At 43.2% G+C, this 21,312-nt stretch overlaps 1 protein-coding gene across 9 annotated transcripts in view; it reads right to left on the minus strand.

The window, feature by feature from the left end:
* TNK2 (tyrosine kinase non receptor 2) overlaps window positions 1-21,312 on the minus strand; it is a 228,482-nt gene that overhangs the window by 77,527 nt on the left and 129,643 nt on the right. For all 9 annotated transcript variants that reach the window (XM_044289991.1, XM_044289992.1, XM_044289993.1 and 6 more), the window contains 2 exons: window positions 5,697-5,767; window positions 146-352 (listed from right to left, as the gene is read on the minus strand). In XM_044289991.1, the coding sequence (XP_044145926.1) occupies window positions 146-352; window positions 5,697-5,767 (278 nt within the window). The remainder of the gene's footprint in view (window positions 1-145; window positions 353-5,696; window positions 5,768-21,312) is intronic.

Here is a 21,312-nt window from a genome sequence, read left to right on the forward strand (position 1 = left end):
TGAATTCCAAGCGCCCAAATCTTTTCTCCCCGACATCTGCAGTGGTGGGAGAGTCATAAGACCCCTATAGACACAATACAGTATGGGGTTTGCCAACAGTAATCGGATGTGTATAGCCAGGTTCAGTATAAATAAATTTACCTACCAGTTTGCCATTAGGGGTGTTCCACTCCCCTCTTCTAACCACACCAAAAGAACCATCTCCAAGTTTCTCAAAAAGAGAAATGTCCTTTTCACTGATGAGACAGGTCAGGGCCTGCTGACCTTCAAGAGGTGGTGGGCTGGGAGGTTTCCGAAAAGTATTTTGTGGTAGAGGAGAAAATTCTGAGTCTGGACGCTTTCCACTGAAAACCTAGAAAAAAAGAATGCATGATGCATTAGTCTGCTTATTAAATAACTGCTACGCAATATCTTGGAACTACAAAAATAATACTTGATAAAATAATTCATAGCAACTAACTTTCTCTCGACACATACACAGCTTCAATTCTTCTAGGTACACTTGTACACAGTATATGAAGAATCTAGGTAGCCAGCTTGTTCCAAACATCTTGGAGAACCAAGCACAGATTTTCTATGGCTATAGGCTTTCTCAAATCCTTCTGTCTCTTCATATAATCCCAAACAGTCTCAATTATGTTGAAATCAGGGCTCCAGTGGACTTAAGCCCAGGGGACCACCCCAGCCCTCCTCTCTGCTGCTGGCTAGGTACTTAATAGGCTCTCAGCAGTAATTAACGCTGGGAGAATTAAGTACTCATGTAGCCAGCTATCAACCACACATTCCCTCCTGAATTCATCTGCTATCCCTGCATCTTACCTCCTAAGCCCCCTATCTTAATCAGAGACAACTGGAGAAGGAGGACAGAAAATGACATCTATTGACAGCTTTTGGGGCAATATCACTGTGGTATATGGTTCTGCTGGGACAGTATTGCTGACCTGGTACTTGTTTTGCCACGCCTTCTGTCAATTTGGACCCCCCTACAATATGGGACAACTTTTATTTTATTTTTTCCAGGGCCACTTTAAGTTCCCAGCCTGCCCCTGGTGGGGGCCATATCATCACTTTCAGGACTCATTGTTCTTCTTTATGCTTATAGGGCTTATTCTTAACCACTTAGTAACCAATACATCTGTATACAGCAGTCGCTTAGGTGTTGTAGGCTAGGCTCCTTCCTTTTTACGGCAGCCCTAATGCTGAACATATCACCAGTGCAGACAAGGGCAGGGGCCTAGGTCTCTTAGGAAAGCCTGGATCGGCTGGAAAAAAAGAAAAAAGAAAATGCTCTCCACTTATTTGGCATCTGTAACGAACCAAACAATACAAATATCATGTAATTTATCCCGCAAGGTGCACTCCGTTAAAAAAAACTGCAGAATTGTTTTTTTTTGTTGCTTATCTGCCACCAAAAAAATGAAAAAGTGATTAAACAGTGATCAAAATGTTGTATGTACCCCAAAATGATATCAATTAAAACTACAAGTTGTCCCGTAAAAATCAAGCTCTGAAACAGCTCCATAGAAAGAAAATAGTTATGGGTGCTGGGACGTGGTGATGCAAAAACTTCTTAAAAGGGGTTTCATTGTGCAAAGGTAATCGAACTTCAAACAAATCTATATACCGTATTTGGTATCCTGTAATTGTACTGGCCCACAGAGTAAAGCTATTATATTTATGCCACAAAATGAATGTTGCAAAATGTACAACATTTAAGGACAATGGAGGTGAACAGGCTTAGGCTACTTTCACACTAGCGTTCTGCTGTCCGCTCGTGAGCTCCGTTTGAAGGAGCTCACGAGCGGAGCAGAACGCTTCCGTCCAGCCCTGATGCAGTCTGAATGGATGCGGATCCGCTCAGACTGCATCAGTCTGGCGGCGTTCAGCCTCCGCTCCGCTCGCCTCCGCACGGCCAGGCGGACAGCTGAACGCTGCTTGCAGCGTTCGGGTGTCCGCCTGGCCGTGCGGAGGCGTGCGGATCCGTCCAGACTTACAATGTAAGTCAATGGGAACGGATCCGCTTGAAGATGACACCATATGGCTCAATCTTCAAGCGGATCCGTCCCCCATTGACTTTACATTGAAAGTCTGAACGGATCCGCTCAGGCTACTCTCGCACTTAGAAATTTTTCTAAGTTATTAATGCAGACGGATCCGTACTGAACGGAGCCTCCGTCTGCATTAATATGATCGGATCCGTTCAGAACGGATCCGATCAAGCGCAAGTGTGAAAGTAGCCTATGTTGCCAAAGGAGCTGTAAAAAATGAAAGGTGGAATCTGATTGGCTGCTATGGGCATCTAAGCCAGTTCCACTTTACACCAGTTTGATAAATCTGCCCCAATGACTGTAGTGCTGTTTATTTTCCATCTACCTGAAAGAGTTAATAAATATTAACGAGTTAAAAACTACAACATGTCCAGCAAAAAACAAGCTCTAATATGGTTATAATAATGGGGAAAAAAGTTATAGCTCTTTGAATGCAACAATGAAAAAGTGAAAAAAAATTGCTTGGTCACCAATGTGCAAATCAGGCTGGTCACTAATGGGTTAAGGACATAGGCTGTATGTTTGGGGTTATTTTCCTGCTAATCGGACGCCTCCTTGTTGGTACTGCATGATAGATAAGTATCTGTTAGTACATATTTCTCAGCATTGAGGACATCATTAATCCTGACAAAATCCCCAACTCCATTTGCTAAAATGGAGCCCCAAACCTGCAAGCAACCTCCGCCATGCTTCACTGCTGCCTGCAGACACTCATTATTGTACTGCTTTCCGGCCCTTCAGCAAACAAACCGCCTTCTCTTACAGCCAAATATTTCACATCGTGACTCATCATTCCTGAGCACCGGCTGCCATTTTTCTGCACCCCGGCTCTTATAATTCCGTGCACAGTTGAGTAGATTGGCCTTGTTTCCATGTCGAAGTATGACTTTTTGACCGTAATTCTTCCATGAAGACCACTTCTGGGCAGAGTACTCCTTAAAGTACATGGGTGTTTTCTGCCAGTTCTGAGCTAACGGCACTGCTAGTCAATTTATTTTATTTTTCCTGTCCGGATTTTCTCCATTTACCTTAAAGGGGACATTAAAATCTACATGCAGAAAATCCGCACGGATTTCCCTGCGAACACCTGCAGATTTTGAGTGTTGTCTAACAGCATCAGTTAAGTGGCTTTTCCTCCTAGAGGGTCACCTGTTGTTTATGGTCCTACACATTCTGCTCTCCCTCCTCTAGTTCTACGAGAAATACAGCCAGATACTAATCCATCATGCAGTACCATCAGCGAGGCTTCCGATTGGCTCCGGATGTATCCTGTGGCAGGGCAATGGCCCCAAACATACAGCCAGTGTCAGTAAGAACTATCTTCAGCATAGAGAACTACAAGGAGTCCTTGAAGTGATGACACAGCCCCCTAAGAGCCCTGATTCTGTCTGAGATTACTTGAAGAGACAGAAGGATTTGAGCAAGTCTGCATCCACAGAAGATCTGTGGTTAGTTCTCCAAGATTTTTTGAATAAACTTGCTGCCGAAGATGCTTCATATTGTGTATGTACCTAGAAGAATTTATGCTGTTTTAAAGGCAAATGGTGAGCACACCAAATATTGATTTCATTTAGATTTCTCTTTTGTTCATTCACATATTTCCTATAAACAATCCAATATAATGTATAATCATCACAATTTTCACTTTACTGGGTTTTGATGTGAAGGGCAAACTGTCGTGTTGGACTGATAAAGGAATGTACATTTATTGTATATGGATTGTAATCCTATCCCGACAGGTGGATAGCACAGGTATAGTTTTGGGGTCCCCACAAGATATGTCTAATGAATGCTTGCAGAAACGTAATGCTGATAGTATGGTGTGCTTCCTGGAAAAGTGCAGCAAATCAATCGCTCATCCATCCTTGATTCGAAAAAGGAAATCCTGGGACAACTGCTGACACTTGTACAGTGTGTGTCAACACTGTGCCTAGAGGGATATGTGATACTGAGTGGGTGGGTTCTATTTTCAGAGTAACCCCAGACCCAAAAATCCTAACACTGCAGACAGAGGACAGAACAGTGAAGTGTCAGAGAACAATATTAACTCATTCAATTCTTCACATTATATGTTTCCATAAGCTTTGTCTTCGTACTAAAAGATAACTGCAGAAAGCAGAAGGAGTTTTGAGGAAATAACTGAAGTTGGAATCCGGTTCTACAGGATTTAATAATTAATAGCTTAAACCTACGATAAGTCATCGATATCGAATCAGTGGGGGTCCGAAACTCCGCCCCCCTTTCACTATAATAGGAGCAGCGCTGCAGTAACCATCTTTCTCCAGTACATAATAACGTGCGCCTATTTCACTCCAGGACTGACTCCGAAACAATTGACTGGCAGTGGTGTTGGGTGTCGGAACCCCGACAATCTGATATTGGTGACCTATCCTAAGGACAGGTCTTCATTTGTTGAATCCTGGAGAACCCCTTTTTTTAATATTAGTTAATATGTCAAGTTGTATATAGAAAAAGCTCAAATTCTGCCCGGGGCAGACTCACTGTGAAATGCTCTATGCATGGAGCTGCTCTGAGCGACATCTGTACTGGCCTCCTAGTTGGATGCTACAGCTTTCACTTTTGCAAGACGCAGGGGGTTATGAAGCAGCTTAATGCAGGGAGTACTTCATAGTGAACATATGCCCTAAGTACTTACAGGATCAGAATCTGGCAGAATAAAACCTCATATTCACACTACACCCGATCATAAAGGTTTATACTGCTCTTCCCAGCACCTGCCTAATGCCATCAGCACTTTAGCATGGTCAAAAGTGCTGACAGACTCCCTTTAATGTCATCAGCATAGACCTATTTTCCTGCACTCCCAGCTGTAGTGGCACGGTCATCCCTGTACAATATTGGAACTGTTTAAATAGGACTTGTAAAACATGTCTGTTTTAGTAACTACTGTATTGCATCCCCTTGTAATAATACTTCTGGAGCACCTATTCTTATGACTCCTTTATTAGTCTCACTAGAAGTTATACATGAATTTCTAGTTGTTTATAAGGAAGGTCCATGTAGGTATTATTACTGGACAGGGGGTCCCAGCACAGTTTGAAACCGGCAGCACTGATTGGATATTGTCAGAATGTTCAGGGACACAACCTTAACTGGTAACACCCACCTGGAACTTCTAGCAGGAATAATAAGGGAATGATACAGCAAAATTTTAATTTCCGTATTAAAACACAAAAAAACTATATAGATGTGGTATAGTAATTGTACTGACCCAGAGAATGAAGGCAAAAGGTCAGTTTTACCACATATTAAATGCTGTAAAAACAAAATCCATAAAACTGCAAAGAAATTGCGTTTTTTCCCAATTCCACCCCATTTTTTTTTTTTTTGCAGCTTCCTACTACATTGTATGCAATAGTAAATTAAGCCATTACAAAGCACGACTTTTCTTGAAAAAATCAAGCCGTCATACGGCTGATTTATGTGAACGGGAAAAATAAAAATGTTATGGCTCCGGGAAACCAGGTTGTAAAAAAAAAAAAAGGCAAGAAACATGTTCCAAAGATAATTCAATGCATCTTGAAATTTACTGCACAGACAGCTCCAAACCATAAGACATTCTTCAGCACACAGTGTAATGAGATTTTTTTACAGCTGGGAATTACTGGGCGGCCAATATTTGCTTACCTTACTCATCCAGGACTTACGTTTACACATTACTTTCCTTCGTTTTACTGCCTCCCAAAGACGCCTCTGGCCTATGAGACAAAAGATAGAGGGTGACTATGAAGCAAGCCTCACGACTCCGGATCTATTTAGTATTTGTAATGTCAGCCTTAAACATAATTGTCAACAGAGAAAAAAAATTACCTGTATAGGCAAACACAAAAATATGTATCAGTTTGGCAGCATAGTAAAATGTCCTTAACCTGGCAATTGGTAATGAAAAAATTCTAGTAAACCTGCACCGGGTTCCAGCACAGAACTGCAGAATAATTACAATAATACACCTCGACTTTACGTTCTAGTGGCATTTACATTGGGCTGTCTTCCTCACGGTTCTCTACATTGACAATTACACCTTATATACTTTTTTTATGGTACAGTAATAATACATTATATTTCATACTCCTGCACCCATCAAATTTTAGATTACAAAATCTGCTTGGGTTTGCTTTCATATCTAGCTGCTAGGCCTGCACAATATATTGCCAGAGCAATCACAATCGCAATTAATCGCCAATTGGCCGACCCAAAAATGCTGCAATTATATTACCATATTTTTCGCTTTATAAGACAAACTTTTTCCCCCCCCAAAAGTGGGGGGGAAATGGCAGTGCGCCTTATAAAGCTATGGTTGAATTTTTACGTGGTTGACACGGATGTATCGCCGGCCGCTATCCTGCACAGCGCAGCCGGCGATACATCAGTTACAGTATGGGGAGGGAGGAAGGGCTGGAGGCAAGTCGTTATTTTAATGAACAAATGTTCTTTTATTTATTCTATTTTATTTATCTGTTCTGTGCAGTGCTATTAAGAAAATGGCAAGTTTTGTATTTTGTACTTTTGCAGTAATGCAAATATGTTATTTAATTTAGTAAAATGTTTTATTTTGAAAAACACTGTGCATTTCAGTTCTTGAGTTAAGCATAACTACATTTCAGCATTGTCAGTAATTTCTGTGTGCTTTTGCCTTGAAAATCCAAGCAAATAGACCTCTAGCACAATTCCCTTAAAATATCGCATCGCATACCGTTATCGCAATTTTTAGGGCCCTAATCGCAATCGCACAAAATTCCCATATCGTGCAGCCCTAGTAGCTGCTCTATATTTCTAATTCAAACCATATTTCATGTGTAAAGACAACTAACCCCAAAGAACAAGGTGGTTCATATTGCATATGGACTAACCTCCATTAGTCAGGGTGGAGAGGCACTAAGGTCTTAGTTTACATTGTCTAAATACACTGTCGAGTCACATTATTATGACCACTTCCTACTTTCGATGTCGGCAGTGCATAGCCTATAAAGGAAGTCATGTGTCGTGAGCTGGCTTGGTGGGTATATAAGGTGTGTGATAGGCTTGTCTGCATGATGATTATTGGCTTTCGGGCCAAGGGTGGCAGTATTTCTGACACTGTGCAGTTTGTGAGCTGTTCATGTGCTGCTGTAGTGAAAGTGTATTGTGGACAAATGGCATCATTGTGACTAAGCCACATGGAAACTGCGGAGCAACAGGTTCCATTAATGTAGGAGGAGAACCTCGGCTATGAAGGTGAGCAAGGGTGGACTAATACATTACAGTAGAGCAGCTCACTGCCACAATGAGCCAGGGGCTACCCGACGTGTCTAAAACAACAGTTCAGCAAACCCTACTGTGAATAGGGCCCCAAAGCAGATGGATGGTCACTGCACCTCTGCTAACAAAGTTGTAGAAAAGGCTTCAATGTTAGCAGCAGTATTGGAATTAGACCTCTGCTGATTGGCAAAGAGTTGTCTTCTCCAACGAGTCACGTTTTCTGTTTTATTGAAAGGATGGACGTTGGCGTGTCAGGCGAGAAACATCAGAGAATGAACACCCTGCAATCATTGATGGAAGAACACAATCTAGTGGTGGCAGCATTATGGTCTGGGGAATATTTCTGGGCTCACTCATCTATGTGGAAGGCACTCTCTACCAATTCATTCTTGAAGATCATGTACACCCAAACATGCTGATTGTCTTCCCTGGGTAGATAGGATCTTCCAGCAAGACAATGTGACATGTCACATGGCTAGAGATGTCCATTATTAGTTGGAAGAGCATGATCAAGACTTGAATTGAGCTTCTGTGGAACCAACTCTATTGTCATGCTCACTCTATGGATTCTCCCCGACGCAATGCACTGCAGTCAGCATGGCTCCAGATACCTATAACAACCTACCAGGACCTTACTGAGTCACTCCCAGCCCCTCTAGCTGCTGTCCCTGCTGCACATGGTGGTTACTTTGGATATTAGCTGGTGATCATCATAATAATGTGACTCGACTGTGTATTAAGACTGGATTAGGCTTGTTTCACACTGTCGGGACAGCCTTTCGGAGCTCTCTGGATCCAGCATTTCTGGAACCGCCAATTGGCCGACCCAATGCACGATTAACTATAATGGGGACTACAACCTGGCAAATATGCTGAGAATCGGCCAGACTAAAACATCAGTGTGAATAAACGGGCGAGTATTCCGCGCGGATGCGATGCGTGAGTTTAACGCATTGCACCCGCACTGAATACGGACCCAATCATTTCTATGGGGCTGTTCACATGAGCGGTGATTTTCACGCATCACTTATGCGTTGCGTGAAAATCGCAGCATGCTCTATTTTGTGCGTTTTTCACGTAACACAGGCCCCATAGAAATGAATGGGGTGCGATTTTCACGCACGGTTGCTAGGAGACGATCGGGATGGAGACCCGATCATTATTATTTTTTTCCCTTATAACATGGTTATAAGGGGAAATAATAGCATTCTGAATATAGAATGCATAGTACAATAGGGCTGGAGGGGTTAAAAAAAAAATTTGACTATTGACTACAATGCAAAAAACACTCTCAATCTAGTAGTAACATGTCACCTCTAAGGTGGTATTCAAAATTAGCAGCAGAAAAACACTACCATGCGCACATGGCAGAGTTTTTTCATTTGAAGTCAAAGGAAGGTTGCGGGTGGAGTTTTGATAGCGGATTCCATGTTCATTTACAAATATGGTTTGTACCAGTGTGAACCCGTGGCTTCTCTAACATCTTCACGACTGCCACACGGCTATATATGTCCTATCTACACATACCCCGTGCAAATAGCACATATATAAACGTTATGGCAGATCTTTTATCCATGCGCTGTAAAGCACTTGGATTAAAGCTTCTGCCCCTGCATTGCCGCTGTCAGGGACAGCATACAGTTCAGTAATGCCGGCAAGGGACCAATCAGAGTGGTCCCTTGTCAGAGATCGCTCTAATTGGTTAGTCTATGCAGACTAAGCAATCGGTTCGCAGCAGTGTAAAAATGCCGGTTTCAGGCTCTGATCTGAAAATCGGGCATCAGCTGATTTGTGCCCCCTGATGTGTCGTGCTGTGCCCGCCGTGCCCCTTCTGTTCTGGCTGTGCCCCATCCGTGCCCCCTCTATGCTGGCCATACCCCCTACTTTCCGACCCTGCCCCTGATGCGGTTTCCGTGCTGTATGTGATGGCGGCGGCTCTGTTCCATCAGCAGCGAGTGTCAGCCGCATCCAAGGGGTCAACAGAGGGAAGGGGCTCCCTCTCTTAACCATCGGGCTGCTGCGCTGCGACGGCAGCGGGCCGATGGTTGCCATGGCAACTGGACGCCTTGCAAAGGCGACTCCCCTGATGAAGCCGCACATGCGGTGAAACATATGGGGTTGGAAGTGTCTGTTGGTTTTTAGCCAGGGCTGAGCAGAGGGACGCTATTAATTATTGAGCAGGGAAAGTGTATAGGGTCAGCTATTATCACATATAACAAACAGTGTTTGAACCAGAATTGTGTGGGCTAAGTTAACAGCGTGTAAGCACAGTTACAGCTGTATGTGTGTGTGTGTGTGTATGAGTGGGCTAGCTGTACAGTTCCAGCAGTGGACACATTTACAACCACATTGTATCTAAATCAACAATGTGGGTAGGAAAGTAAACAGAATGACGGTGTACTATTGCAGCAAGCCCCATCTCATCTCCACAGGAAACTGCTATATAGAAAATCCACTCCACAAAGCACTGAGACGTTAATAAAAGGCAGTACACATAGTGTACATGGTCAAAAATAAAACATATATGTTAATGAGTGTCAATAAATGAAAAGTTGAGGAAACAAATAAAAACACCACACAATTCACTAAAGTGTTAATAAATAGCACAGTGCTGTGATACAGAACACCGACCCTAGTACTGCCGCTACCAGTGAAATGAACAACTGTCCCTTGTCTCACCCTGACAGTTTTAAATTTACACGTTTGGTTGATTTTCGGTTTTGTAGTTTTTAATAAATTAGAATAAAGTATGTAGATTTATCATATACAAGTTAAGACCCCTAAAGAGATTTGGTGGTCAAGTGACCGTGATTGTTATTTTGGATTTATCCTGTGGGTCCCAACAAGGGCACAGAAGTTCATCTATCAGTGTAAAAGAGCATTGCAAAGTATAGAACAGGCATCAGCCCCACTGTGTCTTCAAGATCCAAGTGGAACTTGATAAAAAAAAGTGTGAGAAAAAAAAAGTATAAAAAAAAGTTAATTAAAAATAAAATAAATTGCCTTTTCCTATATCCACTCATTTCTAAGAGATTAAAAAATGAAAAAAAAAAATATACACATAATTGGAATCGCCGCGTCCGTAATAACCTGATCTATATAATGAAAATGGTACTAATCCCACGTGGTAAGCGCTGTACAAAATAAAAATAAAAAACAATGGCGGAATTGCAGGGTTTTTTTTGCCTCACCTTCCTAAACATTGGACTGAATTGAATAAAAAGGGATCAAAAAGTCATATGCATCCCAAAAATGATACAAATAAAACCTAAAGTCCATCATTAAAAAATAAGCCCTCATAAAACTATGTGGCTGGAAAAATAAATAAGTTATGGGTCTTAGATTTTGGTGATGCAAAAAAAAAAGTTTAACAAAAAGTGATTTTATAATATAAAAGTCGTAGAACATGAAATAACAATACAAATTTGGTGTCGTCATAACCGTATCAACCCACAGAATAAAATTATCATATCAAGTATACCACACGGAGAACCCCATAAAAAATGTAAATAAGAAACACTGACAGAAATGCAATTTTTGCCCACTTCACCTTTTAAAAAATGGAACAAAAAGCACTCAAAAAGTCATATAGAGTCCAAAATTGTACCAGTAAACATTACAGCCTGCCCTGCAAAATAAAAATAAAAACTCACACAGCTACATTGACGGAAAAAATAAAAAAGTTAGGGGTCTTTTTTTTAGTATTTTTTAACCCTCAATGGTCATTTTACCTAGCATTCTGTATTAAAGAATGCTATTAGTTTCCATTATAACCATGTTATAATGGAAAATAAAATCTACAGAACACCGAACCCAAACCCGAACTTCAGTGAAGAAGTCCGTGTTCGGGGCTCAGTGCTCCAGAATAAAAAAAAATATCAAGGAGCCATTGGCTCTTAACCTAAAAAATTTAGGAGCCAAATTACATTTTTTGTCGCCAATTTTAAAATACATTTAATATAGCTGGGACGCTAAGGAGCATGGGGTTTTCTAAGCTACAGCCCACTCAGTTTACCACCTATCTCTAGAACAGGGCCACCAAAATTAAGAAGAGAGCACCACGCATGTGCGGCAGGCGCTCTTGGCTATTTCCAGAACTCCCATAGAAGTTAATGGACAGTGAACTACACAAGCATGATCACTTCTCCATTCATCTCTATGGAAGTTCTAGGAAGTTTCGGCACTCCCATAAAAGTCAATACAGGATGGGCATGCATACATGGTGTGCCCTCGTTCACTTTGGGGGCCGTACCTATCCTATGCCACCAAAGTGCGAGATGGGCCAACCCCTTTAAAAGGGTATTCTGGTAATCTGATAATCCACAGGATAGTTTTATATTTCTGACCACAGGGACTGCCCCATACCCCGAAATAAATGGAGAGGCTGGTGGAGCATGCGCCTTGGCGCTACATTTATTCTCTATGCATCCACCAGAAATTGCCAAGCACCGTCCTCAGCTATCCCCAGCAGTCCAATAGAGAACAAATGGGGTGGCAGGTGCATACACTACCTGCTGCTGCATTTATTTCAGGGATCTCCATAGGGTATGGGGCCACTTTTTAATTATTGGAGGGGTTCCCAGACACCTAGCAGTCTATACATGAAGATATCTTAACCAGTCCTTTAATGACCTGGCGCATAACTACGGTTAAAGGAACGGCACAAGTGGGGTGCGGTGGGGGGGGTCAGTGCCAGGCGGTCTGTGACTGGCAAGAGCCCCTTTACTAGGCACATTACCCCCTTGGCTTCTCTATAATAAGGTATACAGTAGTTAGTGACGGCACATCTGTACAGACATGGAGCTGGGCGTGTGATGGAAAAGAAGGGCAATGACATACTTCGGAGTGGAGGCTCCACACAAGGCCAGGGCAATGTGACTCACTCCCTGAGATATTGCACATGATTTCACTGAGCTTTCCTTCCCGCCTGCTTGTCCAGTACTCTTCCTCCACAAGTCACACTGAGGCAGAGGATTGGCCACCGCAGCAGCCTCAGAGCCTGCTCACACAGATACATAGAATTAAAGATCCTTCCCCCAGCATGCCATGAAAGTGCCAGGTGAATGCCTTCATATACCCTTTAATGACCCCTGCCATGGTGACTGGGCAGACATGTGCTGCCACTACAGGCCTGCTGCCCACCCCCTGCACAGGACACTGCCCAGGAGAACACTACCTGTACCTGCACCAGCCACCGGCTGCCTTAGGAAGTTTCAGCATGGGATCAAGCACTGTGCTCCATCCAAACCCGCCCACTCCAGGCACTGAGAGCCCAGGAACTGTGAAGCTCCCTGATAGTGACCAGATACTGCAGCCTATTTGCGCTGTCCATCAAAACGCCCGCCATCCCAAGCCCGCCCACCTATCGGGGACAGCCTATCACAATGCAGGAGTGCCAGATTAGCCAATCAGTGAACAGAATCCAAAGTCTTTCACCTGCATGTGACCGGACACCTGATTGGAGGATGAGGTTTTGTTGCTATTCTGGCCGGGCTGGCGATGGAGATTCGATGTGCGAAGTGCAATGTTTGATGAAAGAGCAGCGGAAGGTCTAGGTGCAAATGGCGATAAGACTACAAAGTCTTGTCGCCATTTTGCAATTGTAAGTCGCATTGGCGACCATTTTGGTTGCCATCTGGAGCCCTGAGTCTGGGTACCAACATTACCGCAAATTGCGGTCCCCAATGCACGGAACGGCCGTGTGCCTGAGGCTTTAGAGTTCCGGAATGTAGTTAATAACGCTGGCATGATGCTGTCAGTGTTATCCAATACATTCCAGGACTGTAAGGGTTACATACCATCATAAATCAATAAAATGCTATGCAACTCCGTCACTGCGGGAAGATAAGGATAGGAGCTGCTACATACAGTGCGAGTCCGGAGTGTGGAACTCGCTCATCTAAAAGAGGCATTAGTGAGCTTCTCATATGTAGAGATTAGCTAATTAGCTGATTCAAGCTTTTATTTAAATGGCATCCATGACCTGGAATCAATCAGATTCCACCTTTCATTTTCCAAAGAAGCTATGAAAAGTAAAAGGTGGAATCTGATTGGTTGCTATGACAATTATGCCAGTTTTCCTTTTCAGTTTTGATAAATCTCCCCCAATGTTTGAGCTGCAGGTGGCAGGGGAGCTGAGCAGATTGCCATATAGCTTTGTGGGAAAAGATTCAGTATAAACTATATTTCTTTCTTTTAAATCTATGGTTATTCTGGACTTTGGAGGCAAGGAGGTGGCCCTATTCAGTTACTAACAGCCTTCCCTGGAGCTTCGTGCAAGCAAGTCCCCAGCATCTGAAGTGAACAGCGACAAAAGTCGGCAGGTGAAAAGGCCCTAATACAGGGAGTGCAGAATTATTAGGCAAGTTGTATTTTTGAGGACTAATTTTATTATTGAACAACAACCATGTTCTCAATGAACCCAAAAAACTCATTAATATCAAAGCTGAATATTTTTGGAAGTAGTTTTTAGTTTGTTTTTAGTTTTAGCTATTTTAGGGGGATATCTGTGTGGGCAGGTGACTATTACTGTGCATAATTATTAGGCAACTTAACAAAAAACAAATATATACCCATTTCAATTATTTATTTTTTACCAGTCAAACCAATATAACATCTCAACATTCACAAATATACATTTCTGACATTCAAAAACAAATCAGTGATTAATATAGCCACCTTTCTTTGCATTGACACTCAAAAGCCTGCCATCCATGGATTCTGTCAGTGTTTTGATCTGTTCACCATCAACATTGCGTGCAGCAGCAACCACAGCCTCCCAGACACTGTTCAGAGAGGTGTACTGTTTTCCCTCCTTGTAAATCTCACATTTGATGATGGACCACAGGTTCTCAATGGGGTTCAGATCAGGTAAACAAGGAGGCCATGTCATTAGATTTTCTTCTTTTATACCCTTTCTTGCCAGCCACGCTGTGGAGTACTTGGACGCGTGTGATGGAGCATTGTCCTGCATGAAAATCATGTTTTTCTTGAAGGATGCAGACTTCTTCCCGTACCACTGCTTGATGATACCAGCCCAAACCAGTACTCCACCTCCACCTTGCTGGCGTCTGAGTCGGACTGGAGCTCTCTGCCCTTTACCAATCCAGCCACGGGCCCATCCATCTGGCCCATCAAGACTCTCATTTCATCAGTCCATAAAACCTTTGAAAAATCAGTCTTGAGATATTTCTTGGCCCAGTCTTGACGTTTCAGCTTGTGTGTCTTGTTCAGTGGTGGTCGTCTTTCAGCCTATCTTACCTTGGCCATGTCTCTGAGTATTGCACAACTTGTGCTTTTGGGCACTCCAGTGATGTTGCAGCTCTGAAATATGGCCAAACTGGTGGCAAGTGGCATCTTGGCAGCTGCACGCTTGACTTTTCTCAGTTCATGGGCAGTTATTTTGCGCCTTGGTTTTTCCACACGCTTCTTGCGACCCTGTTGACTATTTTGAATGAAATGCTTGATTGTTCCATGATCACGCTTCAGAAGCTTTGCAATTTTAAGAGTGCTGCATCCCTCTGCAAGATATCTCACTATTTTTGACTTTTCTGAGCCTGTCAAGTCCTTCTTTTGACCCATTTTGCCAAAGGAAAGGAAGTTGCCTAATAATTATGCACACCTGATATAGGGTGTTGATGTCATTAGACCACACCCCTTCTCATTACAGAGATGCACATCACCTAATATGCTTAATTGGTAGTAGGCTTTCGAGCCTATACAGCTTGGAGTAAGACAACATGCATAAAGAGGATGATGTGGTCAAAATACTAATTTGCCTAATAATTCTGCACTCCCTGTAGTTTATTTTTTTTTTTTTAGCAATTAACAAAGTGAAAAGTGAATGAACAGAAGAGAAATTTAAACCTGGTCAATATTTGGTGTCTTCACCCTTTGTCTTTAAACAGAATCCAGTCTTCTAGCTATACCTCCACATAGGACCAGATTTACAAATGTAAAGGTGTGGTTTAGTGGAAAGCAAGGGGAGCTTTATGGGAAAGTGTGTGGAGTCTGAGGTGCTCTATCTTGCACAAAATGTTGGCACAATTCTGGCTAAAATTCTCAGAGTCTCAGAGTAAACCAACCAATAGTTAGCACTTCATAGCGAAGTAGAAAATCCCTGCGCTTCATTTATCATCAAGCCTGAGCCCCTGTGATAAATCTGGTGCAGGTCAGTCTAAGCTTACACCATCTTTATCATTAGTAAATCTAGGCCTGAAGGAACTCAGCAGGAACGTTGTTCCACACATCTTGGAGAGATAACCACAGATCTTCTGTGGATGTAGGCTTGCTCAAGTCCATCTGTCTCGTCGTGTAATCTTGATATTGATGATGTTGAGATCAGGCTCTATGAGGTCCATTTCATCACTTCCAGGACTCCATATTCTTCTTTACACTGAAGATCGTTCTTAACACTTAGACGACCAATATTGTACATGTACAGATTAAGTTGTCTGTTTAAATATGACGCCTGCTAACTGGTGCAGCAGGCGCCATAGCCTCCAGGTTTCTGCTTTTTCAAACAGCAGAGGTCTGGGGCTAACGTCTGCGATCAGTGATAATCAGTGATGGCCAGTTCGCATTGTTTGCCCGCGAACACATGTGGGCTGCCATCTTTTCTCACAAGTCCGGCGAGGCACAGCCCGAGCCGATCTGAAACAAATGTGGTCAGCGGGAGCAGGCAGTTCCGAGAACAGCCCGATGAAGGCCCCCGGCGGCTGTTCTCGGAACTGCCTGCTCCCGGTGACCGCATTTGATTTCAGACTGGCCCGCGGCACAGGTAAGGGCATACCTGTGCATCGCCAGACTTGTGAGAAAAGATGGCAGCCCTCATGTTAGCTCTGATACGCGGTTACCCTGAAGAAGGCCAGCGTAGCAGAGCTGTAGTTCCTATGGAGGCCGGCAGGTGGCAGAGCTCCAGAGGATAACAGCAAATGGGGATTACAATGCAGTGCTAATCCATCAATTTTTTTTAAATATAAATGTACCGTATTTATCTCGTACTGTGAATGCCTTAACAGAAAAAAACTAATTGGTTAATTCGCAATTTTTTCAACGCTTCACTTTCCAAGAAAAATTGAAAAAAAAGTGATTAAAATGCCACACACACTCCAAAATGGATTCAATAAAAAACTATATGTTGTCCTGCAAAAAATTAACCCTCGCAAGGCTCCGTAGACATAATTATAAAAAAGTTATGGAGGTTACAATATGGAGCTGAAAAGTAAAATAAATTTCTTTTCAACGTTTTTATTTCTTTGTTTCAGTATTAAAACACAAGAAAAACTATATAAATGTGCTATTGTTGTACTTGTACTGACCCAGAGAATGAAAGTACTGTAACAGGTTAAGTTTACCACATAGGGAACCCCGTAAAAAAAAAAAAAAAAAAAAAAAAAAAAAAAACTGTAAAACTGTGGCGAAATTGCCTTTTTTTCCAGTTCCACACATTTGGATTTTTTTTCCAGCTTTCCCATACATTGTATTCAACATTGATTGGTGCCATAAGTCTACAGTCGTGGCCAAAAGTTTTGAGAATTACATGAATATTGGAAATTGGAAAAGTTGCTGCTTAAGTTTTTATAATAGCAATTTGCATATACTCCAGAATGTTATAAAGAGTGATCAGATGAATTGCATAGTCCTTCTTTGCCATGAAAATTAACTTAATCCCCCAAAAAACCTTTCCACTGAATTTCATTGCTGTCATTAAAGGACCTGCTGAGATCATTTCAGCAATCGACTTGTTAACTCAGGTGAGAATGTTGACGAGCACAAGGCTGGAGATCATTATGTCAGGCTGATTGGGTTAAAATGGAAGACTTGACCTGTTAAAAGGAGGGTGATGCTTGAAATCATTGTTCTTCCATTGTTAACCATGGTGACCTGCAAAGAAACACATGCAGCCATCATTGCGTTGCATAAAAATGGTTTCACAGGCAAGGATATTGTGGCTACTAAGATTGCACCTCAATCAACAATTTATAGGATCATCAAGAACTTCAAGGAAAGAGGTTAAATTCTTGTTAAGAAGGCTTCAGGGCGTCCAAGAAAGTCCAGCAGGCGCCAGGATCGTCTCCTAAAGAGGATACAGCTGCGGGATCGGAGTGCCACCAGTGCAGAGCTTACTCAGGAATGGCAGCAGGCAGGTGTGAGTGCATCTGCACGCACAGTAAGGCGAAGACTTTTGGAAGATGGCTTGGTGTCAAGAAGGGCAGCAAAGAAGCCACTTCTCTCCAAAAAAAACACCAGGGACAGATTGATCTTCTGCAGAAAATATGGTGAATGGACTGCTGAGGACTGGGGCAAAGTCATATTCTCTGATGAAGCCTCTTTCCGATTGTTTGGGGCATCAGGACAAAGGCTTGTCCAGAGAAGAAAAGGTGAGCGCTACCATCAGTCCTGTGTCATGCCAACAGTAAAGCATCCTGAGACCATTCATGTGTGGGGTTGCTTCTCATCCAAGGGAGTGGGCTCACTCACAATTTGGCCCAAAAACACAGCCATGAATAAAGAATGGTACCAAAACACCCTCCAACAGCAACTTCTTCCAACAATCCAACAATGTAACAATACAGCCTGGACCGCAGCGGCTCCCTGTGACGATACGCTGGCTTGCGCTCCAGCGTGGAACGCACCGGCCGTCTGCGATGATACGCTGGCTTGCGTTCCAGCGTGGAACGCAGCGACCGCCTGTGTTGTTACGCTGGCTTGCACTCCAGCGTGGAACGCAGTGGCCGCCGGGCCTTCTGTGACTCCGCCCACTTACCATTCAGCCCTTAAATTGAAGACAGGTGCTAAGCAGGGTGTTCCACTAATGGAGTGCGCACCCTGCTAGCTCCATGGTATCTGAAGACTCTGTCCACATATCCAAACCTGGATGCCCAACTACATCGTGAAGGACTGTCTACCTTCTTGCCACTGGCTTTCTAGCCAGGACCAACTAACCGCAAGTATATGCCTGTTACCTGCTCTGATTAATGTCCTGGAACTCAGAGTGAACCTACTGCATAGTGTATACTAAACTGTGGACATGCTATACTAACTCTGAACCTACTGCATAGTGTATACCAAACTGTGGACATGCTATACTAACTCTGAACCTACTGCATAGTATATATCAAACTGTGGACATGCTATACAAACTCTGAACCTACTGCATAGTATATACCAAACTGTGGACATGCTATACAAACTCTGAACCTACTGCGTAGTGTATACTAAACTATGGACATGCTATATTAACTCTGAACCTATGGCATACTATATACTAAACTGAGGACATGCTATATACTAACCTTGAACCTATGGCATACTATATACTAAACTGAGGACATGCTATATACTAACTCTGAAGCTATTGCATACTAGATGCTAACTCTGAACGTTGCACAAGCTTATACTAACTCGTGACTCCTGTAATTCTGAGAGTCCCTCCTACCCATCAGTAAAACTAATTAGATGGATAGCGGTAAATGATTTTGTTACCCCAAACTCTCCGCCTAAGACTGAGAGTGACGCCTGGGGTACATACTGAGTAACCGCGAATCCCACAGCCAAACACAAGGGTGGTGGGATAATAGTGGATGTCCATTGCTTCCGCAGTTGAGATCCTAACTGATTAACTAGGTGCGTTACAAACAACAGTTTGGTGAAGAACAATGCATTTTCCAGCACGATGGAGCACCGTGCCATAAGGCAAAAGTGATAACTAAGTGGCTCGGGGACAAAAACGTTGACATTTTGGGTCCATGGCCTGGAAACTCCACAGATCTTAATCCCATTGAGAACTTGTGGCCAAGCCTCAAGAGGCGGGTGAACAAACAAAAGCCCACTAATTCTGACAAACTTCAAGAAGTGATTATGAAAGAATGGGTTGCTATCAGTCAGGAATTGGCCCAGAAGTTGATTGAGAGCATGTCCAGTCGAATTGCAGAGGTCCTGAAAAAGAAGGGCCAACAATGCAAATACTGACTCTTTGCATAAATATTATGTAATTGTCGATAAAAGCCTTTGAAACGTATGAAGTGCATGTAATTATATTTCACAACATAACAGAAACAACTGAAACAAAGATTTAAAAGCAGTTTAGCAGTAAACTTTGTGAAAACGAATATTTGTGTCATTCTCAAAACTTTTGGCCACGACTGTACGTGCACACGAACGTTAGGGCTCTGTGCCACAGACCGTGGGGTAGCCGCATGCAGATCACAGACCCATTCACTTGGGTCCGCACTACAAAAAAGTTATGCATGTGCTACTTTTCTACGCGGACCACAATACGGCCACGAGGGGCACACGGTCGTGTGCATGTAGCCATAGAAAGTACAACTTGCAAAAAACAAGCCCTCGTATGTTTATGTGAACAGAAAAATAAAAAAGTATTGGCTCCAGAAAGGCAGGGAGTGAAAAAAGAAAATGCAAATACAAAAATCCTCCAAGGGCTTAAAGTATTAATGACATATGATGTATAATTGGGGTCGTTCTGCTGCAGAATAAATTTGGATTTTGAAGCCAATCAGACGCCTCCCTGATGGTATTGAATGATGACCAAATCCCCAACTCCATTTGCTGAAATGCAGCCCCAAACTTACAAGGAACCTCCGCCATGCTTCACTGCTGCCTGCAGACACGCACTATGTTACTGCTGTCCTTCCCCTTGGGGACTAAACTGCCTTCTGTTACAGCCAAATATGTGAGTCCAGAATACCTGCTGACATTTTTCTGCACCTTAGTTCCTATGTTTCTGTGCATAGTTGAGTCGCTTGGCCTTGTTTCCATATCAAAGTATGGCTTTTTGGGTGCAATTCTTGAATGAAGACCACTTCTGGCCAGACTTCTCTGAACGTCTGATTGGTTTACATAGATCCCACTGGTTTATGCGAGTGCTATGTAATGGTGTCCTCAATGCTGAGAAATACAGATACGTATCTATCATGCAGTACCATCACAGAGGCGTCTGTCTCCATATGTACTCTACAGCAGTACAACAACCCCAAACATACAGCCAAGGTCATTAAAGGGGTTGTCCAGGTTTGATGATTATTTGCTTTCCCTAATAGCATACTTCCATGTGGGTTTTACCTTTATTGCTTTAGCTTTGATGCCCACATTCCTCATGCTGCAATCAAGGAACGGAAGTGAGTTTTTTCGCCAAGCAAGTGAAGTACCAGGGTCCTTACTGGTGTTCTAAGCCTCTTCTTCCACTTGGCAAGGAGGCCGGTGACGTCAGCAGCACACGGTGGAGTTCTGGAGCTAGCAAGGAGGCTGCTCAGTAGGAGGGGAATGCTGGCGCTAACCCACACCCCTCTGTGACATCACTGGGCACAGAGCGCGTTAGTTTGGGAAGAAGGAGGCAGTATTGGAGGAGGGAACTCGCCTCATGTCACCGGGCATAGAGGAGCGTTATTTGGAGTAGAAGGAGGTTGTATTGGAGGCAGGAAACTATGCTATTTAGCATAGTGGTCATTTACGAAGAATGGGATGTGCTATATTCAAGTGCTGGGTGCTAAACACCCCTCCCATGTCCCTACATGCCAGTCCGATCGCTCCCTGCCAGTATTGTCTTTATGCAATGCTATCAGAGAGCAGATACATGGAAGCAGGGGGGGGATCCAGCTTGTAGGCTTAGAAAAAGGCGGTTTTAGGGGAGGAATACTGATGAGGAGTATGAGTGACAGGAGGCGGAATACTGATTAGGGGTAGTGGTAAGGCCCGTGAGGTCCAGCCACAGAGTCACGCAGTCTGGTGGGACCCATAAGGCAGTGCGGCCAAAAATGACATAGCGCAGGAGCTGCTATGTAAACAATACTGACAGCAGTGTTAGGCCCCTTTCACACGAGCGTGGCGGAACTCTCACCATTTTGCAAGCAAGTTCAGTCAGTTTTGTCTGCGATTGCATTCAGTTGTTCAGTTTTTTTTGCTCGAGTGCAATGCGATTTGATGCGTTTTTCACACGCGTGATAAAAAACTATGTTTACAAACAACATCTCTTAGCAACCATCAG

The sequence above is a fragment of the Bufo gargarizans genome, chromosome 4 (genome assembly GCF_014858855.1).
Source record: "Bufo gargarizans isolate SCDJY-AF-19 chromosome 4, ASM1485885v1, whole genome shotgun sequence".
Taxonomy (NCBI): domain Eukaryota; kingdom Metazoa; phylum Chordata; class Amphibia; order Anura; family Bufonidae; genus Bufo; species Bufo gargarizans.